Source organism: Chanodichthys erythropterus, chromosome 9, assembly GCF_024489055.1.
Source record: "Chanodichthys erythropterus isolate Z2021 chromosome 9, ASM2448905v1, whole genome shotgun sequence".
NCBI classification, from domain to species: Eukaryota; Metazoa; Chordata; class Actinopteri; order Cypriniformes; family Xenocyprididae; genus Chanodichthys; species Chanodichthys erythropterus.
In genome coordinates this window covers 19572480-19593867 of record NC_090229.1, presented here as the reverse complement: position 1 = coordinate 19593867, position 21388 = coordinate 19572480, and the positions used below count along the sequence as shown (strand labels likewise).

General features: G+C 38.5%; 2 protein-coding genes across 4 annotated transcripts; both read right to left on the bottom strand.

Annotated features, from left to right (window-relative positions):
* Positions 1-1820: 1820 nt before the first annotated feature.
* Positions 1821-6846, bottom strand: tuba5 (tubulin alpha 5). The gene is made up of 5 exons (XM_067394925.1): positions 6687-6846; positions 4691-4913; positions 4324-4472; positions 2517-3197; positions 1821-2436 (listed from the first exon to the last, which is right to left on the bottom strand). The coding sequence occupies exons 1-5, from the start codon at positions 6687-6689 to the stop codon at positions 2143-2145; spliced, it is 1350 nt and encodes a 449-aa protein (XP_067251026.1). The 5' UTR covers positions 6690-6846; the 3' UTR covers positions 1821-2142.
* Positions 6847-7938: 1092 nt separating this feature from the next.
* LOC137027100 (kelch-like protein 12) lies at positions 7939-20362 on the bottom strand. Of its 3 annotated transcripts, none has more exons than XM_067394924.1 (12): positions 20175-20362; positions 19175-19413; positions 16087-16240; positions 12879-13096; positions 11752-11901; positions 11472-11586; positions 11179-11285; positions 10784-10979; positions 10257-10415; positions 9959-10057; positions 9549-9735; positions 7939-9427 (listed from the first exon to the last, which is right to left on the bottom strand). In XM_067394924.1, the coding sequence occupies exons 2-12, from the start codon at positions 19355-19357 to the stop codon at positions 9301-9303; spliced, it is 1695 nt and encodes a 564-aa protein (XP_067251025.1). In that variant the 5' UTR covers positions 19358-19413; positions 20175-20362; the 3' UTR covers positions 7939-9300. The 3 variants fall into 3 exon arrangements, with proteins under 3 accessions (XP_067251025.1, XP_067251023.1, XP_067251024.1); XM_067394923.1 differs by having other exon boundaries at positions 7940-9427; positions 20201-20362; XM_067394922.1 differs by having other exon boundaries at positions 19175-20362.
* Positions 20363-21388: the final 1026 nt, after the last annotated feature.

Below are 21388 nucleotides of genomic sequence, written 5' to 3'. Positions count from 1 at the left end.
GAAAACATTGTAATGTATCACGTGCCAGTGAACAAATAGAATCCACAGTAGAAGCAAACAGTTGTGAGTAACAAGGTTTTACAAGTTCAAATCCACTGTCGACTTGTACGTTTACGTGAAAACTCATAAGAATGCACGTGTTTCCGCACTGTTCACTGTTAATTTAGAAACTTTTGGAGCTCTGTGTCTTTACATACACTTCTGCCAACAGCATGCGCTCAAAGCCGTCAACCGCTTCGCTCCGCCCCAGTGTTTACCTCCGCGTATGGATACCTTCAGGTGACAGCTGATAGTGGCTGGGACTTCTTCTTTAAATAGACTCACTGCGGCTGCTGATTGGACGACTTGCGTGTAGAGAAAGTGACGCATTGCAAGGGGGAGGAGGGGCGTTGTAGTAAAGCGCTTAACATAGTGGTCTACTTTTGTGTTTTGAAGTAAATTAAACTCAGTGTCGCACTTTAAATCAAACATTTAGCATTGTTTTCACAATGTGTACATGATAATATAATATAACATAAATTTCAAGGCCACGTCTGAGGCTTAGTAACACAAAGCTTATTGCTTTAAAAGTATTATGTTGTGGAAGGACATTTATTGGAAATGCTGTATCTGCAGTGCTGCATCTCAAACCTGGCCTATAAAAACATACTCTATGATGCTTTAATTTCAATTGCAAAGCTATTAAAATAACTATTATTGGTCTACAGAGTAATATTGTCCATTACATTTTAAATTTTAATATGGGAAGGACAATAAAACTTAACTTTAACTCTAGGTTTGGTTGAAGTTAATGTAATATTGTATTTGTTTAATGCATTAATTTTTCACAAAATAAAAGGTTGAGATGAAAAAAATACAATTACTATATTGCAGGTGGAAGATCTATGATCAGAATTATACATTTATTAAGATACTTTAGAACATCGTAACTGTTCATTCCTTTGGTTTTACCAGAAAAGGTGTTCAAAGGTCTTGAAAGATCAAAATATTTTAATTGGGTACACCCATTAGAATCCACTTGTGGATCAATTGCTTGACAATGTGTGACCTTCATGACCTGATGTGTTAATGAAGAAAATGTCAGTGCTTTAGGGTTACTTTTCTCTCCACTTTTCAGCGAGAGAAAATAAAAAGCTTGTCGTCATGTGGCTTGAGCCTAAAGCAGCAAAACCTTCAAACCTTTAACTTTTTTGAAGCATGGTCCATTCACCCCTGCTGGTAGATGCTGTAAATACACAATTCTGGGTGACATTCAAAGTAGCCTTGTATTCAGGAACTACATAAGAAATCAAACACAGAAGCCGTTTAAAAGCCTGTTTTTTTTCTTTTGGAGATCCTTTTTTAAAATAAAGAGAAGTCCACCTTATAGTTATGAAACATTTGAAGTCACTAGCTAAAGCGTCACATCACCTTAAACACATTAAGGGATTCATTTCTCTTTAAAGTACACATAAAATCAAAATTGACTTTGTTAGCTCAAATTTTTGTGGTGGTGAACAATTCAGTGCAAATCAATCCACACACACACACAAAAAAAATGGTTTGGCTTCATAATAGTTAATCAAAATCTGAAAATGCTCCTCCCCTCTTCAACAGTGCCCCTTCTCTAATGATGTCAGTTTGACGGCTTGGGTTGAAATAGCTTAAACCACCCCTCCTCAACTGTTAGTCTGCTATGAGTGAGAGACGAGAGGAGGAGCGCTGAAGTAAAACTCTGCCCTCTACTCAATATTCCGTTTCACTTGGAAATACGTCACAACACTGGAGAAAAGTCGTTTGCAACTTCCGGTACACGCAGACTTTAAGGAATAGACAAAATCAATAGATGACAATTTATTCAGAAACTGCATTAATCACTTACAGCATGTATGAGACAAAGACAGCTTACAAACAAAGTGTTCACAGACAGAAATGCCTTTGGCAACTCGTTTCTTTGAAATCAGACAGAATGAGAGGTATAGAAAAGAACAAAACCTGACACAACAGAACATTTATAAGTCACACATCAGGGCATAGTTTCCCCATCATTGGGATTTTATAAGGCAACTTGCTATTGGAGAGGTAAAATACTGCTTGTAAGTGCTGGAGTAGGACTAGTTTCTCTTCTGACTGTAGGTCTCAGATCAGCATCTTAAAGCATCTTTAATACTCCTCTCCCTCTTCTTCATCCTCCACAGACTCTGTGCCAACCTCCTCATAATCTTTCTCCAGTGCAGCAAGATCCTCTCTGGCCTCTGAGAACTCTCCCTCTTCCATCCCCTCACCGACATACCAGTGTACGAAGGCACGCTTGGCGTACATCAAATCAAACTTGTGGTCCAGTCGGGCCCAGGCCTCGGCAATAGCTGTGGTGTTGCTCAGCATGCACACAGCTCTTTGTACCTTGGCCAAATCTCCACCAGGGACCGCTGTAGGTGGCTGGTAATTAATGCCGACCTGTTGATAAAGAGGACACATTGTTAACTTAACTGAAGTTTGAATGAAGGACACTTGAATGTTTTGTCAATCTCTCCCACCTTGAATCCAGTTGGGCACCAGTCCACAAACTGGATGGAGCGCTTGGTCTTAATGTTGGCAATAGCGGCATTGACATCTTTGGGCACGACATCACCACGATACAGCATACAGCAGGCCATGTACTTCCCATGCCGGGGGTCACACTTTACCATCTGATTGGACGGCTCAAAGCAGGCGCTGGTGATCTCAGACACAGACAGCTGCTCATGGTAAGCCTTCTCAGCAGAGATAATGGGAGAGTATGTGACTAGGGGGAAGTGGATTCTGGGATATGGCACCAAGTTGGTCTGGAACTCAGTCAGATCGACGTTCAAGGCACCGTCAAAGCGCAGCGAGGCGGTGATGGAGGACACGATCTGACCGATGAGACGGTTGAGGTTGGTGTAGGTGGGGCGCTCGATGTCGAGATTTCGGCGGCAGATGTCATAGATTGCCTCGTTATCTACCATGAAGGCACAGTCAGAGTGTTCCAGGGTGGTGTGGGTGGTTAGGATGGAGTTATAAGGCTCGACCACAGCGGTGGAGACCTGAGGAGCGGGATAGATGGCAAACTCAAGCTTGGACTTCTTGCCGTAGTCGACTGAGAGACGTTCCATCAGCAGGGATGTGAAACCAGAGCCAGTGCCTCCACCAAAACTGTGGAAAATCAGGAAACCCTGGAGACCGGTGCACTGATCGGTCTAGATTAGGAGAGGGAAAAAAAACAAAACAAAAAAAAAAAAAACACAAAACAAAGAAACAATGAGTACATCAGATATACTGGTCTAAATTATACTTATGTAAAGGGATATGGATCATTTACTCATTTACCCTCATGTTGTTCAAAACTGACATGATATTTCCATGATATTTTGTGGAACAAAAGATGGGAAACAAATAGGAAGTTAATAGTAACCAAGGTGATTTCATTAAAAACATTCTTCAAATTGTTTTATGTTCCGCAGAAGAAAATCATACAGGTTGGGAACAATACGAGGGTGACCATTTTCATTGTTGGGTGATGCCTTACTACATAACAGCAGACATACTACATAACCATCTCTTTATCATTACTATATTGGTTATCATCCAATGTTATCTTTTTTTAATTGGTATTATATTTAACTGTGCAAGCTCATGTGTATGACTATCTTCTTTCAGATAAACACAACTGGAGACTGCACCGAGGGGTTAATAAAAGCCTTCTGAAGAGAAGCAATGTTTTTTTGTAAAAAAATAAAAATAAAAAATCTATATTTAAAACTTTATATTCTAAAATAACTAGCTTCCAGCAGATGACCCTACACCTACCACAAGAGTAACCCATGATGCAAAGTATGACGTAGGTAGCGCAAGCTTAGACACCTCTCACATAAAAAAAAAAAAAAAAAAAAAAATAGGGCTGTGCAACAAACTCAAGCTCCTCCAACATTTCTCTTTAATTTCTCGTTTTAAACTTCTAGTTTGTTTTGCTCTCTCCTCTGCGCTTCAGTGTCTGTCGTTACATCATGCGTCGTGTCAGGGGTTACTCTTCCACCACAAATTGACACGTACTGCCGTCTGACAGAAACTAGTTATAGTTAAAGTTGTAAATATGTATTTTTTTTTTTATTTTTACAAAAACCCATCACTTCAGAAGGCCCTTACTAACCCCCCGGAGCAATCTCCAATTGTGTTCATCTGAAAGAAGATAGTCATATACACCTTCACTAGGATGGCTTGAGGGTGTGTAAATCATGTCATAATTTTCATTTTTGGGTGAACCCTTCAAGTTGAATATTATAGTCAGTGCATCCTTACTTAGAAGGTCTCAATTATAGTTCATACCAATTTGCGGACACGCTCCAGCACCATATCAATAATCTCTTTGCCAACAGTGTAGTGGCCTCGGGCGTAATTATTGGCTGCATCTTCCTTCCCAGAGATGAGCTGCTCCGGATGAAACAGTTGCCTGTAGGTTCCAGACCTTACCTCATCTGAAACATAAGATACAAGTCTTATGGATATCCAGCTCTTTATAAAATAAATAAAATAAAATCAACATGCATGCCAACTTAAAGCTTAACTATTTGCACTCTGGATGTTGGTCAAAGTACAAATATATTTCAACATTTCAAGAGTAATAAAACAGATTTGCTACAAGACAGAATTTTTATTATGTTGATAGTCTTAACCAGTTACATAAATCATTTACCTATGACTGCAGGCTCCAGATCCACAAACACAGCTCGTGGCACATGCTTCCCAGAGCCAGTCTCACTGAAGAAAGTGTTGAAGGAGTCATCCCCACCACCAATGGTCTTATCACTCGGCATATTGCCATCAGGCTGGATGCCATGCTCCAAGCAATACAACTCCCAGCATGCATTGCCAATCTGTACTCCGGCCTGGCCCACATGGATGGAGATGCACTCACGCTACACAAAGAAAAAGAAATGGCTTTAAATGGCTGCCAACCAACTGCTGCCAACAGGCCCGCGAACCTGGTGACCGCAGTACATGATGGGTAGTCTTTCACAGTTGAAGGTATTTTACATCAGGTTTTGATTTAAAAAACAAAACAAACATCAAAATAAATAAAATGTTTAGTGTGTCCAAAGCAATTACATAAAAGACTGCTATTTTTTGCCAGGCAGCTTTTCAGTGACAATAAAAATAAAGGCCATAGTCTTAAAAATAAGATGCGTGTCAGTCAAATGTAGGATATTAAATGTAAGTCAGTTAAATGTAGGATATTGACCTTGCGTGAACCTGTTGAAGTTGAAGCTTTAATTGAAGTTTTAACTTCCTCATGCAACTGAACTTGAAACTATTACAGTTCAGTCACTAACTGGAGTTGAAAAGGGAGACTGAACAGCACTAGGGAACCTGGACAACACCTGAGCCAGATTCCTGCATTTTAGTGAGTGAATTAATCATTCTTTAGTCTGATCTAAAAAAAAACAAAGAATATCTAATGAACGTACTTGCAGAAATCATTTGAATTTCACTTCATCTCCAAAAAAAAAAAAAAATGATGGTTCAGAAAATGTTGCAAACCTGTGTGACTTCCTTCAGTGGAACACAAAGTGAGATAATAAAGCGACAGCTTGTGTCACCATTCACTTCAATTATATGGAGAGGGAAAGGAACGCAATTCATTGAAAGGTGACTGAAGCAGCCAAATCTTACAGATATATCCTTTGTGTTCCATGGAAGGAAGAAAAAAAACACAAGTTTGGAATAACACGCGGGTGAATTAAAGGACAGAATTCTCATTGCAGTAAAGGAGGGAAAAGAACTCACAACACATTAAAATGGTTAACAGTAGGAAAGTGACAGAGTGCGCGCTCTCCGATCTCTGCGTTTTATCGTAAAATGGGCGACAGGAAGGAGCCAGTAACCTGAACTATGACACAATAGAGGAAGAGAATAATGCAGCCGCTAACATCAAAACAACGACACAAACAACTAACAGCGTTTTAAAAGAACGACCGCTCCAAGAATAGCTTGAGGGCTAATAGTCTGTAAAAGTTGGGGGGGAAAGTCAGCAGACTCCCATCCCCCAGCCTCGCGCTCCCACCGGACCGCGCGCGTGAACGGCCTCCGCAGTGGGATTCCAGGAATTCCTCATGCGCACCTTCTGAGTTATATCACATTATGCTCCAATCATACATTCAGGTCAGAAAAGACTATTATATTCATTTTCAAAGGTCGCCTACATAAGAGTCACACTTCCTGCATCGAGGTTAAGAAATATTTCAAGTCAAAGTGAAGACACGGAAGAGATAAAACGACGCTTGCAACAGTTATAAAAAGTTGGTTGATGTGACAAAAGTAACTTTTGCGGCGTCAATGTCTTAAAGGGATCGTTCGCTGAAAAATAAAGTCACCCTCATTTAACGCCAAACCTATATTTTTTTTCTGCTTAAGTACTGACAGTTTGAGTCACATCTTTTTAAACGTTAATGCAGGCTGTCAATCTGCCCAAAATCTCTTTTCGTGTTCCACAGAAGAGTCACACAGGTTTGATATTACAGTGAATGACAGAATTTTCACATTTAAGTGATCTGCCCCTTTAAGATGCTTCAAAGAGAGCCACACGACTACGAAGTCAGTTTAATAAAACGATTCAAAAACTGAAAAAGACCACGTTTGTTTTTGTTTTTTTATTAAAACATTAATATTTTAGAGCCTAGAGCCTCACTTACCATTTTGATTTAGTCTTCGTGGATACAAGTTTTAGAAAAAAACGTTAAAGTCTTTCGGTGGGAAAAAAAATCACCAGAAATCAGTTTTGAGCTCCGTTGACTGCAGACGCGTAACGTATCTCCGCCAACACAGCAATATGGGGCTAAAGGTCCGTGGTTCAGTCTATATACTCGCGTGCGCGCTCACACCTCCCGCTGCAGCTCGCGATTGGCCAGCAGCAGCATCAGCTCCCTCCTTGCCATATGATTGGTGTAACCAAACACTCATCTTGGATTTAAAAGTGTTGCAACATTTCTAACCGTTCTCGAGAGCGAAATAGTTTACCATCATGTCTCCGCCTTGAATTCTGAAAAAAAAAAAAAAGGTAATCGGAGAGCTGAATTATTTACATTTTTTGTCTTCACCAGAAGGAGAGGTTTCCTTGGAAAGATCAAATTTCCCCTGAGGTACTTCAGGTATTTCTTTTGTTCGACAGTTTTCTTCACAAATGTCCTTTAACATTAAGTCAGATCATTTAAAGACCCAATAAAAACAAAACTAAGGTTCTTTATCTTTTAGTCTAAGAATAAGCTTTTAAAGGATTAGTTCACTTTCAAATAAAATTTCCTGATTATTTACTCACCACCATGTCTCCAAGATGTCCATGTCCTTCTTTCTTCAGTCGAAAGGAAATTAAGGTTTTTGATGAAAACATTCCAGGATTTTTCTTCATATAGTGGACCCCAAACAGTGAAGGTCAAAATTACAGTTTCAGTGCAGCTTCAAAGCGTTCAACACGATCCCAGACGAGGAATAAGAGTCTTATCTAGAGAAACCATTGCTCATGCTGAAAAAAATTATACGTTTTAACCATAAATGCTCATCTTGAATTAGCTTTGAACTAGTTTGAACTAAATTGTCATATACAATATGCAAGTATATAACAATTAGTACAAACTTTGACCTGTGGAGGGCAATAATACACTTAGCAGTGTATACACTGCCAGAATTCTAATAGAGAAGAAGAGAGGTAGTTCAAGATGAGCATTTACGGTTAAAACGTATATAATTTTTTAAAAAAAATTAGAAAATGAGCAATGGTTTCTCTAGATAAGACCCTTATTTCTCATCTGGGATCGTGTAAAACACTTTGAAGCTGCACTGAAACTGTAATTTTGACCATCATCCAGTCCATTGAAGTCCACTAAAAAATCCTGGAATGTTTTCATCAAAAACATTCATTTCTTTTCGACTGAAGAAAGAAGGACATGGACATCTTTGTTGACATGGGGGTGAGTAAATTATCAGGAAATTTTAATTTGAAAGTGAACTACTCCTTTAATCTATGCTAGCGTACCCCTGAAAGCTAGAAAAGTGTGGTATTTACAACTGGGAAACTCTAAATTCTAGATGATTCGCAATGTTCTGAGTTGTAACATTGAAAGGAGCATGTTGAAAAAGTTTGACTGATAAAGGTTTGAGTTTCCCAGGTGTACTTGAAGGCAGCATTGGATGCATGCCTCAACTTCCTGTTTCAGTAGGAAGAACGTAAGCAAAATAAAGAAATCTGCAAATCTAACAATTTCAGTGGTTCTTTAAATGTTTTATAAAATAATAGCAAATTCAGACAATAATTCAAATATTTTTGGCATTTTGGTGGAGGGAATACAGCTACCTTAATATTCATTAAGTGTGAACCAATGTAACTTGAGATTGATTTCTAGCAGCTCCTATTTTAAAATCATCTCACAGGTAAGCTTATGATGTGAAATATTTAGCTTCAGTTGTTACATGATAAACAGACTTTTCTTTTATTGTCTTTATCATGGAATCACACTATTAAAACAGCATACCACATCAATGATATACTGCAGAACATCCACCATGCAAGTCATCCTTCATTCATATTAACGGGTCAGTTTCCATTATTTCACAAGACACTTTTCACTGAGAGAGAGCACAGCTAAATTCACCCGTGCATTCAGATTCACACTACTAAAACACCAGCACACTGGCTTCATGATATCTCGCTGATGGTTCTGTACATGACGGAAAAATCCCTGGTGCATCAGGCTCGTTGATAAAGGGTCGAGTCAATGAGAGGAGCCCCAGCAACCAGAGATGATGACAACAATGTCATAATGGACGTTGCAGACAGGATCAGAACGGATTACGCAAAGCACCTCTGCTGTCACATCCTGATGAATCTGACAATATTCTCTCCATCAGGAAGGATTCAGTCACTTGGGCAGTAAGGCATACACATACATGTCTCTTGTCTGAGACATTTTGACACCAGTAGGTTATTATATTGCACTTTAGAGGACCCAACTGAGTAAATCTCACAAGTATTCAAAGATCACAGAGTTCTGTATGAAGAGGACAAAAACATGGTGGTAAAACACACATGTTGACTTTATCATAAAGTTAGTGTTTTTCTCCCTCATTAAGGGAAAACAAGGACTGAGATCTCAGATGGCAAAAAAACCCAAAAAAAACAACGTAAATCCAAAAAGAGCAAAGAGTCATAAAAAGGCTGGTAATGGGATCTGATGCTCCACTGAGCAATGGAGTGCAGATCCCAGCGCCCAGATGTCATTATAAAGCGCCTTTATGTCAGAATAGTTTCTCTTCTCATTTTTCTCTAAGCACACAAACTCCTGCGTCACAGCGCTGTGTTGCCATTGAAGTCACCACTTCCCAGCTGTCAATCACAGGGTCGTAACATTCAATGCTGCTGAGCAGCGAGTTCCCATCATATCTGCAGAAAGAACATAGACGCAATATCAAAGCAAATGATCAAGTCATACATTTATTTTCTGGTAGTAACAACAGCACAAACACAAATGAGAAAGGTTCAGTGTACTACATTTACATCTTACCCTGCAATGGCATAAAGGCGGCCCCTCAGGACTGTGGCTCCTACGTAGCAGCGTGGCGTGGTCATATTGGCCACAGTGGTCCAATAGTCTGTGCGGATGTTGTACACCTCTACGGAAGACAGGTGGGCTGTGCCGTCAAACCCTCCAACAACATATATGTGATCATTTAGCAAAGCCACACCAGCCCCTGTAACGCATAAATAAAAGCAGTCACGGTATATAGCATTGGTCTTCAGTTGGGGTTTGCAGATTATTATTTGATATGAATCTAATTTGAAGAAAACAGCTGAACGGTAGTATATGCAACATGCACTATATAGACCTGTTTCTATTCACAAATATTTTTAGGACCCGTTATAGAATATGAAAATATTATATTTAATGTGTTAAAAAGAAGTCTGCGAGTGTACCTGAGCGTTTGTTGGCCATGGGAGTGACGCTGGTCCAGTGTCCTGTGTGAGGGTCATACCGCTCTACAGAATTCAGGATGTTCAGACCATCATAACCACCTGAAGCCACAACAACACAATGTTTACATTTCTAAAAAACTGCATGTCTATCTGAACGTGTCTTATATAACGAGTTCCTGCCATTATCGATGTTAGTTAGGAGCAACTGTATTGCTGGTTTCTCAGCACAAGACAACTAGAAGAAATGTCCAGACATCCAGTCATACTCATATATCTTCATCAACTAATAAAACACTACCTAAACAATAAATAAGGCCGCTGGCTACAACCAGTCCTGCTCCCTCTCTGGCAGTCTGCATATCTCCCAGCATGCTCCACTGGTCTATATTGGGGTCATAACGCTCCATGCTGGTGTGACGTCGACTACCATCGAATCCACCCGCAACATAGATCATATCTGTGAAAGAAAGAAAGAAAAAAAAAAAAATCAGTCCAAGCTTGGCTAGTTCTAAAAAAAGCCCCAACGTTCAAATTGACACAAAGCAGGTTTGTTCAACAGACTTGCAAAACAAAAGTGCTTCAGGCGATGTAGCTTAAGAACACTAAAGAAAATCATCCACTGAACCAACAAAATTCAAACTCACTGAACTCGTTTGGTTGGCAGATTCAGTTTCAGTCTCATGTGAACTGTGCTGCTTCATTTAATGCTCATGTACCTGTAAATCTTCATAAACGCAACCCACCTTGACCCAGAATCCATAAGAAACCACTAGAACTCAATAAATGTGTCAGAAAAAGCATAATTTCCCTATACAGAATAGGTACCTCCAAGGGTTGTAGCTCCTGCAAGGCCTCTGCGTACATTCATTGTGGCGACAGAGTACCAGACTCCATCTTCATCTGCCGTGTAGTCCAAACACTCAACTGAACTCAACCGCGATCGCCCGTCATATCCACCGATAACGTAAACGCGATCATTCAGGGCGACAGTGGCAACATAGCGTCGCTTCCTTGCAATGTTCTGGAACATAAAAGATGTTCTGAGAGAAATCTCTTTGCCGTCTTTCCTCTGCTGCCAATATGCAAACTGCTGGTCGAATTACCTTCAAAATTCATTGAGCATCACACTTCATTACACTAACATGCTAAAAAAATATTACAAATAGACGATGTTTGCTTCACATTGGTAAAATATTTTATCAATGGACAACATAACTCACAGGAAGAAAGCTCCACTCTCGGGTTTTGGGATCATACTTCTCAACAACGTCTATGGGTGATTGCTGGCTGCCAAATCCTCCGATAACCAACAGAACCTCTTTGGCACCTAAAACCCATTCCAGTGTCAGAAAGTAGTTGTACAAGGCTTCGCAAGAAAACCACAAACATGTTATGACATGCAAAAACTGATTCAGCGAAAGAGTGAACTGACATAATGAATTACATATTTTGAGGATCAATTAGACTGAAGGATTTTAGGCCTAAATACTGAAAACACACAGAGGCATCAGACCGAGTCTCGCTTGGGTTCGAGGACTCTGCATCTCGCTGCGTAACTCTGGCCGGAGGTGAAACTTCTTTGCTTCATCCACCAAATCTCGACACGGTAGACTGCAGCGTATCAATGGCTGAAACACAGATACAAACACTCAATACAAATGAACAAATATCATGCAATAACGCACACAAAATAAAAACACAGGTGGGGACATCGACCCCATGAACATTAAAATCTCTGCAACCTCAGCATCCTTTACATTCATACAGGCAGCGTGTATTTGGCAGAAGCTGACCTCTATGTCAATGACATCAGTGATGTATCTCGGGGTGAGCAGCGGCATGCGCACATACTCCAGTAGATCAGGCAGGTACGGCTCTCGCTCTTTTCTGTTGTGCTTAACCCAGTTCAGAACTGCCTCGAATACAGGCTCCTCGGAATCAACCTACACGTGTACATTAACATTCAGATTTGTTGAGACACAAACCCTTGTGGCAAAACTAACTTTATTTGTTGCTTCTAATTTTCAGGGTTTAGATATGAGACTTTTGCATGCAACCATAAATTTAAGTCCAAACGTTGTAATTACACCATCAGAATTAATGGACTGTGGTGAGAGACAAGAATTTAACAACACAAAAGGCTGTTTTTTGTCTGAGAGTCTGTGTGTGCATAAAACAAGACTAAAAGGGGGGTTACAGGTCTGCACTTGCATTTTTACTAGTCTCAATTACATTTTGTTGCTGAAAGTCTCAAAAAGAAAGACATTTCAAACTTGAGGAGAAATATGGTACTCAAAACCAGTCTGAACTGGTTTCTATGTGCAAATTTTGCAGACTAATGTCCAGGTATGTGAACTTATGAGTATATTCTATAATGTTTTTGCTTGTGCCCTTCAAGTGGACTCAGAAATATTGTTATAAGTTCCAAGCACACAAATGACCAAGCAAAGTCATATTTAGAAGAGGAACTCAGAATTCTAGATGATGCACAATATAATATCATATCTCAAATCTATAGATATCAGTGAGTGGAAAGCAAGTCTCTAGTGAATGGTAAAGAATGATTTTGCAAGTTTAATTTTACATGCTGTATTTCAATTATTTTAAAGGGGAGATGTACGGAACAGCTTATGAACCAGTGTAAAGTTAATCACTCAACTTTCACGTTTAGCTTTACGTGACAAACATTTAGATACCATGTATAAATAAGTGATAGTAATGATTTTTTTTTGTCATTCTGAATTCAGATGTAGTAATTTGTGTTTACTGTTCACAATATCATTTTTTTTGTTTAGAATACTTCCGTTATGTTTCCGACTTGAATGTGTGGCACTGTCGCAATAACTAGAAAAACACACTCGAAAGCAGGGACTCATTGAAAGTGAAAGAGGGCAGAGAAGGTCACTGCACACAATCTCACCTGGATCTCATCACACTTGATGAGCTTTTCCACTTCACTCTGACTGAGCAGCATAAACTCTTCCTGTTGCACCACCTCAGCAAAATGCTTTTGTGAGAACAGTTCAGCAGCCTGCATCAAGTCCAGACAGTTGTGCGTTTCTGCAAAGTCTCTGATTCCCAGACAGTTTGATGGATCCAACTGACTATTAAGAAAGTCACAGCAAGCCCTCTTCACACCTGTGAAGAACAAACACACACACACAAACATCAGACTTGTTTATCTGTGCATTAAATACAGCAGAATAACATCCACTCAACTGGCAAATTGAATAAATACATCAAGCAGATATGAAGAAGCCAATTCAAGAATATATATTTTTTGCACACATATTATAGCCTCAGTTTGACGCAGACACACCTGCTTTGATTATTCAAGAACATCAATTTCTTGTCATTGGCAACTGGCGTGCTGAGAAACGGGTTTTCGTCTTTAATGCTGATCGCCTGAGGGATTTGGCTATAGTTATACTGCTATTGATGGCAATTTCCATTTCCTTCTGCTCAAAGTAACCCAGAAGCCTAATGCTGCCACCATAATTTTTTGACAGCAGGGAGTGTTGGGAACAGGTGTTACCTGGGTGTCAGGCTACATTTTGTATGCGCCAAACATGAACGTTTCAATTTCAGGACAAAGAACTCAACTTTCAAAAGCTTTTAGATTTTGTCACAGGGCTTTTTTATCACAGCCTTTCTCAGAAACGTGTTCTAGTTTCAGAGCTCAACAGATTTAATAGATACCTGAAAAGTATTTTTTCCCTATTTCAGACAATGTACAATTGCTCTACTTATGTGTTTCAATTTGGTAGAAGAGCCTGATCATAGAAACATCTGGGATGAGTTTTCCATTTTGTTTCCAAGGACACAGTGTTCCTTAGAAGGCTTAAAGCATTGCAAGTCTTTTTATAACCATATAGAGCAGAGTTTTATAACCATATTATTAAATGATACACTAATCCTGTGAAGCGGTTATGACCCACGCATCAATAATTGTGGGTCGTGCAATATGAGGATGTGCAATGTTGATTGTGTAAATTCTTTTTTTTTGTATATGAAATTTGTTTGTCTATGTATTGGCCCTTGTGACCACAGTTCTGGGGACAACGGACGGAAATTAGCCTTCGGCTACAATCCGGTGTGTTTACATTCATGTATTATCGTGTCTGTTCATTAACACACACTGTCCCTATTAAATAAATAAATAGATAGATAAACATCTACAAAGAGAGACTTGTAGGCAAATTATGTGTATTTTGAGAAGATGATACACTACCATTCAGAATATTTCAGCGAGACTTTTGTAAGAGAAATTAAAACTTGAGCAAGGACTCGTGAAAATAGTTCAAAAAGCGACAGTGAATACTTTAATACGGTTACAAAAAATCTGTTTCTTATGAATGATGTTCTTTCTATTAATTAAAAAATCCAGGAAAAATGGATTCACAAAAATATTATGCAGCACAATTGTTGCAAAAATTATTTCTTGAGAACTATTGTCAATATCAAAAGCAGGTAAACGTAACTGCTGACTGATGTGCATTCTCTTAAGATGAGTCTGTTACTGTTTGCTAAAAATGGCCATACTTCATTTGTTTTGTTTCTATTGTGGAGGCATTGAAGACAGACAGATTGAATAAAAACTTTCTTAGAGATCAATCAAATTCTTCTCTAATCTTTATTTTCGGCAGCTGAGCTGTAATAGCACGTCTCTGGCAATAATTGCACCCTGATTTCATGCAGGTTTGTACTTGTGTTTGTCTCCTTTATATAATTAGAGTCTCAGTGACTCCTTATCATGCTCAGATCTAAGCAAGCATGTGATGTTCATTCTCTCACAGCAGAAAACCAAATCATGTAGAATATTTTTTGTAAAATAATATACATACCAAAAAAAAGGGTTATAATGACCTTCATTCAGATGTGCTGATATTATTTTTTACTTTAAGCAATAAGCACATAAAAATTGATAAACATACATGTAATCAACTCTCAAACATGAAATGGGTTTGTTAATGTGCCCCTATTATGCCATTTTAAAGGTTTCTAATTTTGATTTGGAGGTCTTCTAAAACAGATTTACTTGCATCAAACGTCAAAAAACACTTTAATTTTCTCATAATATGCACTGTATTTTACCACATTTTCCAATGATTCTCATAAGACTCGTCCGATGCTTCAGTCTCTCTAAACCACTCCTTTCCGTGAGCCTACTCTCCTCTGAATGGCCAGATGGCCCAGTCTGTAGTGATTGGTCTACTGATTATAGTGCATGTCGGAAATGAAACGCCCATTACCATAGCTGAATTTCAGCTCGGAGGCTTCCTAAAGCTCAGCAATTGTACACACACACTGTAAAGACAGTAACGATGGCATTGATTTTACCATATCAATCCGAGCACAAGTCCAATGATGAAATATTGGAAGAACTAGTTATTTAACCCGAACTTCCATCGAAAGGAAGACTTGAGCAGGGCATCAATAATGGTGCATACGTAAGCCTAGCACTAACGTGAATGACTGTTGTAACATTAAAATTTGTAATTTGTAACAATTTGCATTAATGGAAAATTTCAGGTAATAGTGGGCCCACAGCTGATTAGGAGGAGCAAATTAGTCCAAATAAATTCGGTACTGTCCCATCTTTAATGGATAAGCATTTTGTAAATCCAATTTAGTCCAGAGATTTGAGAAGTAATCATCAAAAGGTTATATTGCTGTGGTATCCTTGTGGTAATTTTATCCACTGATTCTTCTTCACATACTCATTTTTTGGAAGCGTTTAAAAAGAGAATTTGCTTTTGCAGAGCAGAAAACAGCATCTTCTCAACATGTACATAACACAAACCAGCTACAGTGTTTGAGGGCGGGACAAAGTAGACGTTGTTCGCGGGCAGCCAACGAAGACCATAGGTGGACAATATGCAAATGTGCTACTGTGTTACATATGCAGGTAATGGAAGTCCTGACGACTCGTTTAGGCGGTTCATAGTCTCCCAAAAGAAAGAATCAACAATAACATTATTTATCCTGCACTTTCAGCTTTTCAACTTTGTAGACCATTTACATTCACAGACTGCTATATTACACACTGCATGAAAGGTGGGCTTTAATGTTAGAATCCAACAACAATGAAACAACAATGTGAGCTGGGCTGGTTTGTGTGTCTGTACCTTTAAGCTGCAGGAGACAGGCAGCGGGCAGCAGCTCCTGAACGTTTTCTACAGTAACCAGCACCGTCTCTGTGTAAACAAAATCCAGCAGGATCTCCATGGTGGATGCTGTGAGGCCCTGAATGTCCACAAAGGACTTCCCTTTTTCAGCAAGCTATAGAAAATACCAAGAAAATAGATTGACAAAAAAAATATTTTTCTTTTTACAACCATTTAAATCAAAACACAATTTAAACTGTAAAATTGATGAATTCTTATGGATTTATTCACTCTGGGACGTAAAGCTGTCAAGTTTTTTTTTTTTTTATTATTATTCCATTGTCAATTTTCTTCCCTTGTCTTGGCAAAAAAAACAAACAAACTGCCAAATAAGCCAGCTTTCCAAAACCAGCATTCCAGATTGTCAGTACAAAATAAAAGCTACAGCTGTAACAAATAACTGAAACAAAAATAAGTGATAAGGACAGCAAATGCAAAATATTTCTACCCTATCACCAAAGCTGTAATATCATCATTATAGAGTGCTGCTGGGATGGCACATTTATGTAGGCATAAACCCGGAAGTGAGTTGGCATTTTTGCACTTCTCGTTCCATTGTCCAATAAATGCCTGAAATAAGGTATAATGGGTAAATAACAAGCTTTTGCTTCATCCCGCTCCTTTTTCGGACGCATGTAATTAATTGACGATTATTCTTAGATATTGTTTTTTCTTCTGTATGTGTTAACACAATTATTGTATTTTCATATTTTATTTTATTTTTCTTTGTTGTTGTTTGAAAAAAAAGAAAAAAAAGAAAGGTCTTTGGTGAACACAAGCTCAAACTGTTTTCAAGTTTTATTCTATAACATTACTGATAAGTAATAACCCCTTAAGCTTTTTCGTGTTCTTATAATAAAAGTTTAGTTCAACAAAAAAGGAATATTCAGTCATTGATTACTCACCCTCATGTCGTTCCACCCTCCTTCGTTCATCTTCAGAACACAAATTATTTTTTGATGAAATCCGAAAGGTATATGACTCGTCCATAGACAGCAATATAATCAACACTTTCAAGGTCCATAAAAGGTACTAATGACATTGTTAAAAATGTTGATGTGACAGCAGTGGTTCAACCTAAATTTTATGAAGCGACAAGAATACTTTTTGTGCACAAAAACAAAACAAAAATAATGACTTTATTCAACAATATCTTCTCTTTGGTGTCATTTTCATAAGTTGTTTACATCCAGCGCTTCCAGGTTGTACGTCAGAACGCCAACTCATTATTGGCTGGCTCCTGCGTCAGCATCACACGCATACGTCGTGCTGCTCACGTGATCAGCTTTGGCCAATACTGAGATGATATTCGGACGTAAACACGGAAGCCTTCACTGTGCTTACTGCGTCACCTGCATAAGGATAATGACAGCGAAGAGAAGAGATTGTTGAATAAAGTCGTTATTTTTGTTTTGTTTTTGCGCACAAAAAGTATTCTTGACGCTTCATAACATTAAGGTTGAACCACTGTAGTCAAGTCGACTTTTTTTAACAATGTCTTTAGTACCTTTCTGGACCTTGAAAGTGTTGATTATTTTGCTGTCTATGGACGAGTCATATACCTCTTGGATTTCATCAAAAATATCTTAATCGGTGTTCCGAAGATGAACGAAGGACTTACAGGTGTGAAACGACATGAGGGTGAGTAATTAATGACAGAATTTTCATTTTTGGGTGAACTAACTGTGTTTAAATTCATGCCCTTGCAATCTAATTTCAAAACTTCAGCCTACACATTTACAGACCACTAGTACTATTATCTTTATATTATATATATCCCTATATTATTCTATAACACTATTTTTCTTACATTGTACAACATTATCATCTATCAGTTTGCATACAAGAATACAAGTGTCGTGTTAACTCTAGTAACACTGAACCTGCTTCAACATATCTGAGAATAAAAGACCGCCTGCACCTCCTACTGTGAAGGAGCAGAATTGCAACAAAGTTAGAGTCTTTTTTCTTTTCTTTTTTTTGAGACCTTTGTGCCAATCTAATTGATATGGATTAGTAGAGAGAGGACAGGAAATGTTGAATCATGTCTGCTAACTGCCATGTCAGGACCCCAATGGAGTGTATTTTATTACAATGATACTCAAATTAATGTCAATGAAAAGCCTTCATTTAAGTCTTTATAGTTTTTTTATGACATAGATTGTGAACAGACCATTCCAGTTAAAGAATTAGGACACTTTGAAATGAAAATTAGCTCAAGCTTTACTCACCCTCAAGCCATCCTAGGTGTATATGACTTCCTTCTTTCTGATGAATATAATCACAGAAATAATAATAAATATCCTGACGCATCCAAGCTTTATAATGGCAGTGATAGGGATCAATGAGTATGAGCTGAAGAAAGTGCTTCCAGTACATCCATCCATCATTAATATGTGCTCCACATGGTTCCGGGGTGTTAATAAAGGCCTTCTGAAGCAAAGCGATATATATATATATATATAGTATATATAAAAAATCCATATTTAACAAGTTATGAAGTAAAATATGTAGCTTCCGCCAGACCGCCTTCCATAATGAAGTTTACGAAGAAGGTGTAAACTGGAGTCACGTCCGTTACACTTTTTCTGTAAGCTGAATAGGGAAGGCGTAGGATGTTTTACACTTTCTGCGTACATTGAATACGGAAGGCAGCTCGTGTGGAAGATAGATATTTTACTTCATAACTTGTTAAATATGGATTTTTTTTTTTTACACAAACGCATCACGTCGCTTCAGAAGGCCTTTATTACCCCCCAGAGCTGTGTGGAGTATATTTATGATGTATGGATGTGGATGGAGGAACTTTCTTCAGCTCATACTTATTGATCCCACTCACTGTCATTATAAAGCTTGGCTGCGTCAGGATATTTATTTATATTTCAACGATTATGTTCATCAGAAAGAAGAAAGTCATATACACCTAAAATGTCTTGAGGGTGAGTAAAGCTTGGGCTAATTTTCATTTCAAAGTGACCTAATCTTTTAAGACCACAGTGATTTCTGTATCATGTGAATGATGAGTGTGGATATAGAGGGTGTTTGTTACCTCACTAGTGAACATGGCACAGAAATAATCACTGCAGGCTGCCAACACAATGCGGTGGGCCGGGAAATCTGTGCCCTCCACCCTCAGAGTGATGTCACACAGCGTGTTGCTCTTTCTTAGGGCGTTCATGGCATTCAAAATGGATTTGGCGTGTGAATTGGTCATGATGTCCTTGGGCGCCATGACAACAGGGGGTGGGGTGGAGTGACAAAGCCTCAGGCACTGCAGGATGATGATTTCTGCAGGACACATCAATTAGTGACCACTCTGAAACAACACAGCTGATCCCAAATACACAAAACTTGTATTATGTACTTTGAAGAATGTCGATAACCAAACAGCTTTGGTTCCCACTAACTTTCATTGTGTGGACATAAATACAATGAAAGTCAATGGGAACTAAAAAATTTTGGTTACCAACGTTCTTCAAAATATCTTATTTCAAGATAAACAGAAGAAAGTTTGGAAAGACATAAGGGTAAGTAAATGATGACAGAATCTATTGTCAACTTGAAGGGTTAGAAACTATTGGGTGGAGTACAGATCAGACCATTTGTGTCCATTTTTGTATCAGTATATTAGCTTAGAAATTGGCAGCAGTATACTGACATTTGTTGAGAAAGTTACTTAGAAAAAGAATCAACCAGAAAGGTCTGTCTCAAAAGAAGCAGTGTCTCAATGAAACAGCTCACTAAGCATCCTTTAGGCTACACGAATCTTTTCAGCAGCATCTTAGAAAGAAAGAGACATTCTGAAACATATACAACAATGTAAACATATAAACAATAAAATATTTTAGTTCAGGTCTAGCTGTAGGCTGAGGAATATTACGCCTGTGTGTTACTACAGACGGAAAACAGGAATAATTTCTTCGTATTTAATATTTTCTTCGTATAACTTCATCATAAAGTGTTGGTGTAAATCAGGTGAGAGTTTAAGTCTCACTGAGGTGATATGAGGCTACATGCTAAGGGCTAACTAAAAACGGAAGATAACCCACACATAAACATCTTCATGTGAACTCACAGCGTACAGCTGATCCACAGCAGAACAGAAGCGGACCAGGACTGGATGACAGCACACGGCGGTCTATTTGGACATCTGCTGGCACCCCTTACAGGGAGACCCTCGCAGGTGTGAACCGAATTAATTTTACTCCAGCAATGAAAAGAACAGCGTTCACGTGTGCGCGCATCCCCAGCAAAACACTGCGACGTCACCAGCGCGCGTGCGCACTGTAAGAATTGTGCTCGCGCGTTTTGAAATTATGTTATCTCAAGTCACAACCTTTTACAGTCTATGGTCACAACATATTCTGACCTTCATTTGTTAATTAATTAAAAAAAACCCTTCATTTTATGATAAAGCGTTATAATTTGTTATAAAACATACTGTTTTATAAAAGAACGCAATAAGAAGTGTGTGTGTGTGTGTGTGTATATATATATATATATATATATATATATATATATATATATATATATATATATATATATTATATCATAGTGGCTTCAAAATTTACATTTTTATATATTATTGTGTTTGATTTGTAGATCAAAACGTGAAAGTCTCTTCAAGTAATGTAAAACATAGACCTCAATGGAAACACACATTGCTTCCAACTGCTTATTTGTTTACATTTTTGGACCACAAACAGGTGAACAGCTCTCTATATATAATAATTTGAAAAATAATCATGAAATCTTTTGACAAACAGAATATATTGCTATAACATGGCTAAGTGAGATTTGTAGTTCAAGTTGGGCATAAATGACACAGTGGTGCTAGTTTTTGGTAATAGTGTGAGTATTTTCATTGAGAAACCATAGGAAATCTGCCTTGGCAACTAACTATATAAGCTGAAGTTGAAATGACTAAAACAGAAAAAAAAAAAAAACATTTCCTTACTACTAAATATTCCACGGTCAACTGTTAGTGGTATCGTAACAAAGTGGAAGCAATTGGGAACAACAGCAACTCAGCCATGAAGTGGTAGGCCATGTAAAATCACAGAGCGGGGTCAGCGCATGCTGAGGCACACGGTGCGCAGAAGTCACCAACTTTCTGCAGTCACTAGCTACAGACCTTGTAGCAGTTGCCAGGAGAACAGCACTTGCCTGACTGTATTGTGCCAAGTGTAAAGTTTGGTGGAGGGGGGATTATGGTGTAGGGTTGTTTTTGGGGTTGTTGGGCTTGGCCCCTTAGTTTCAGTGA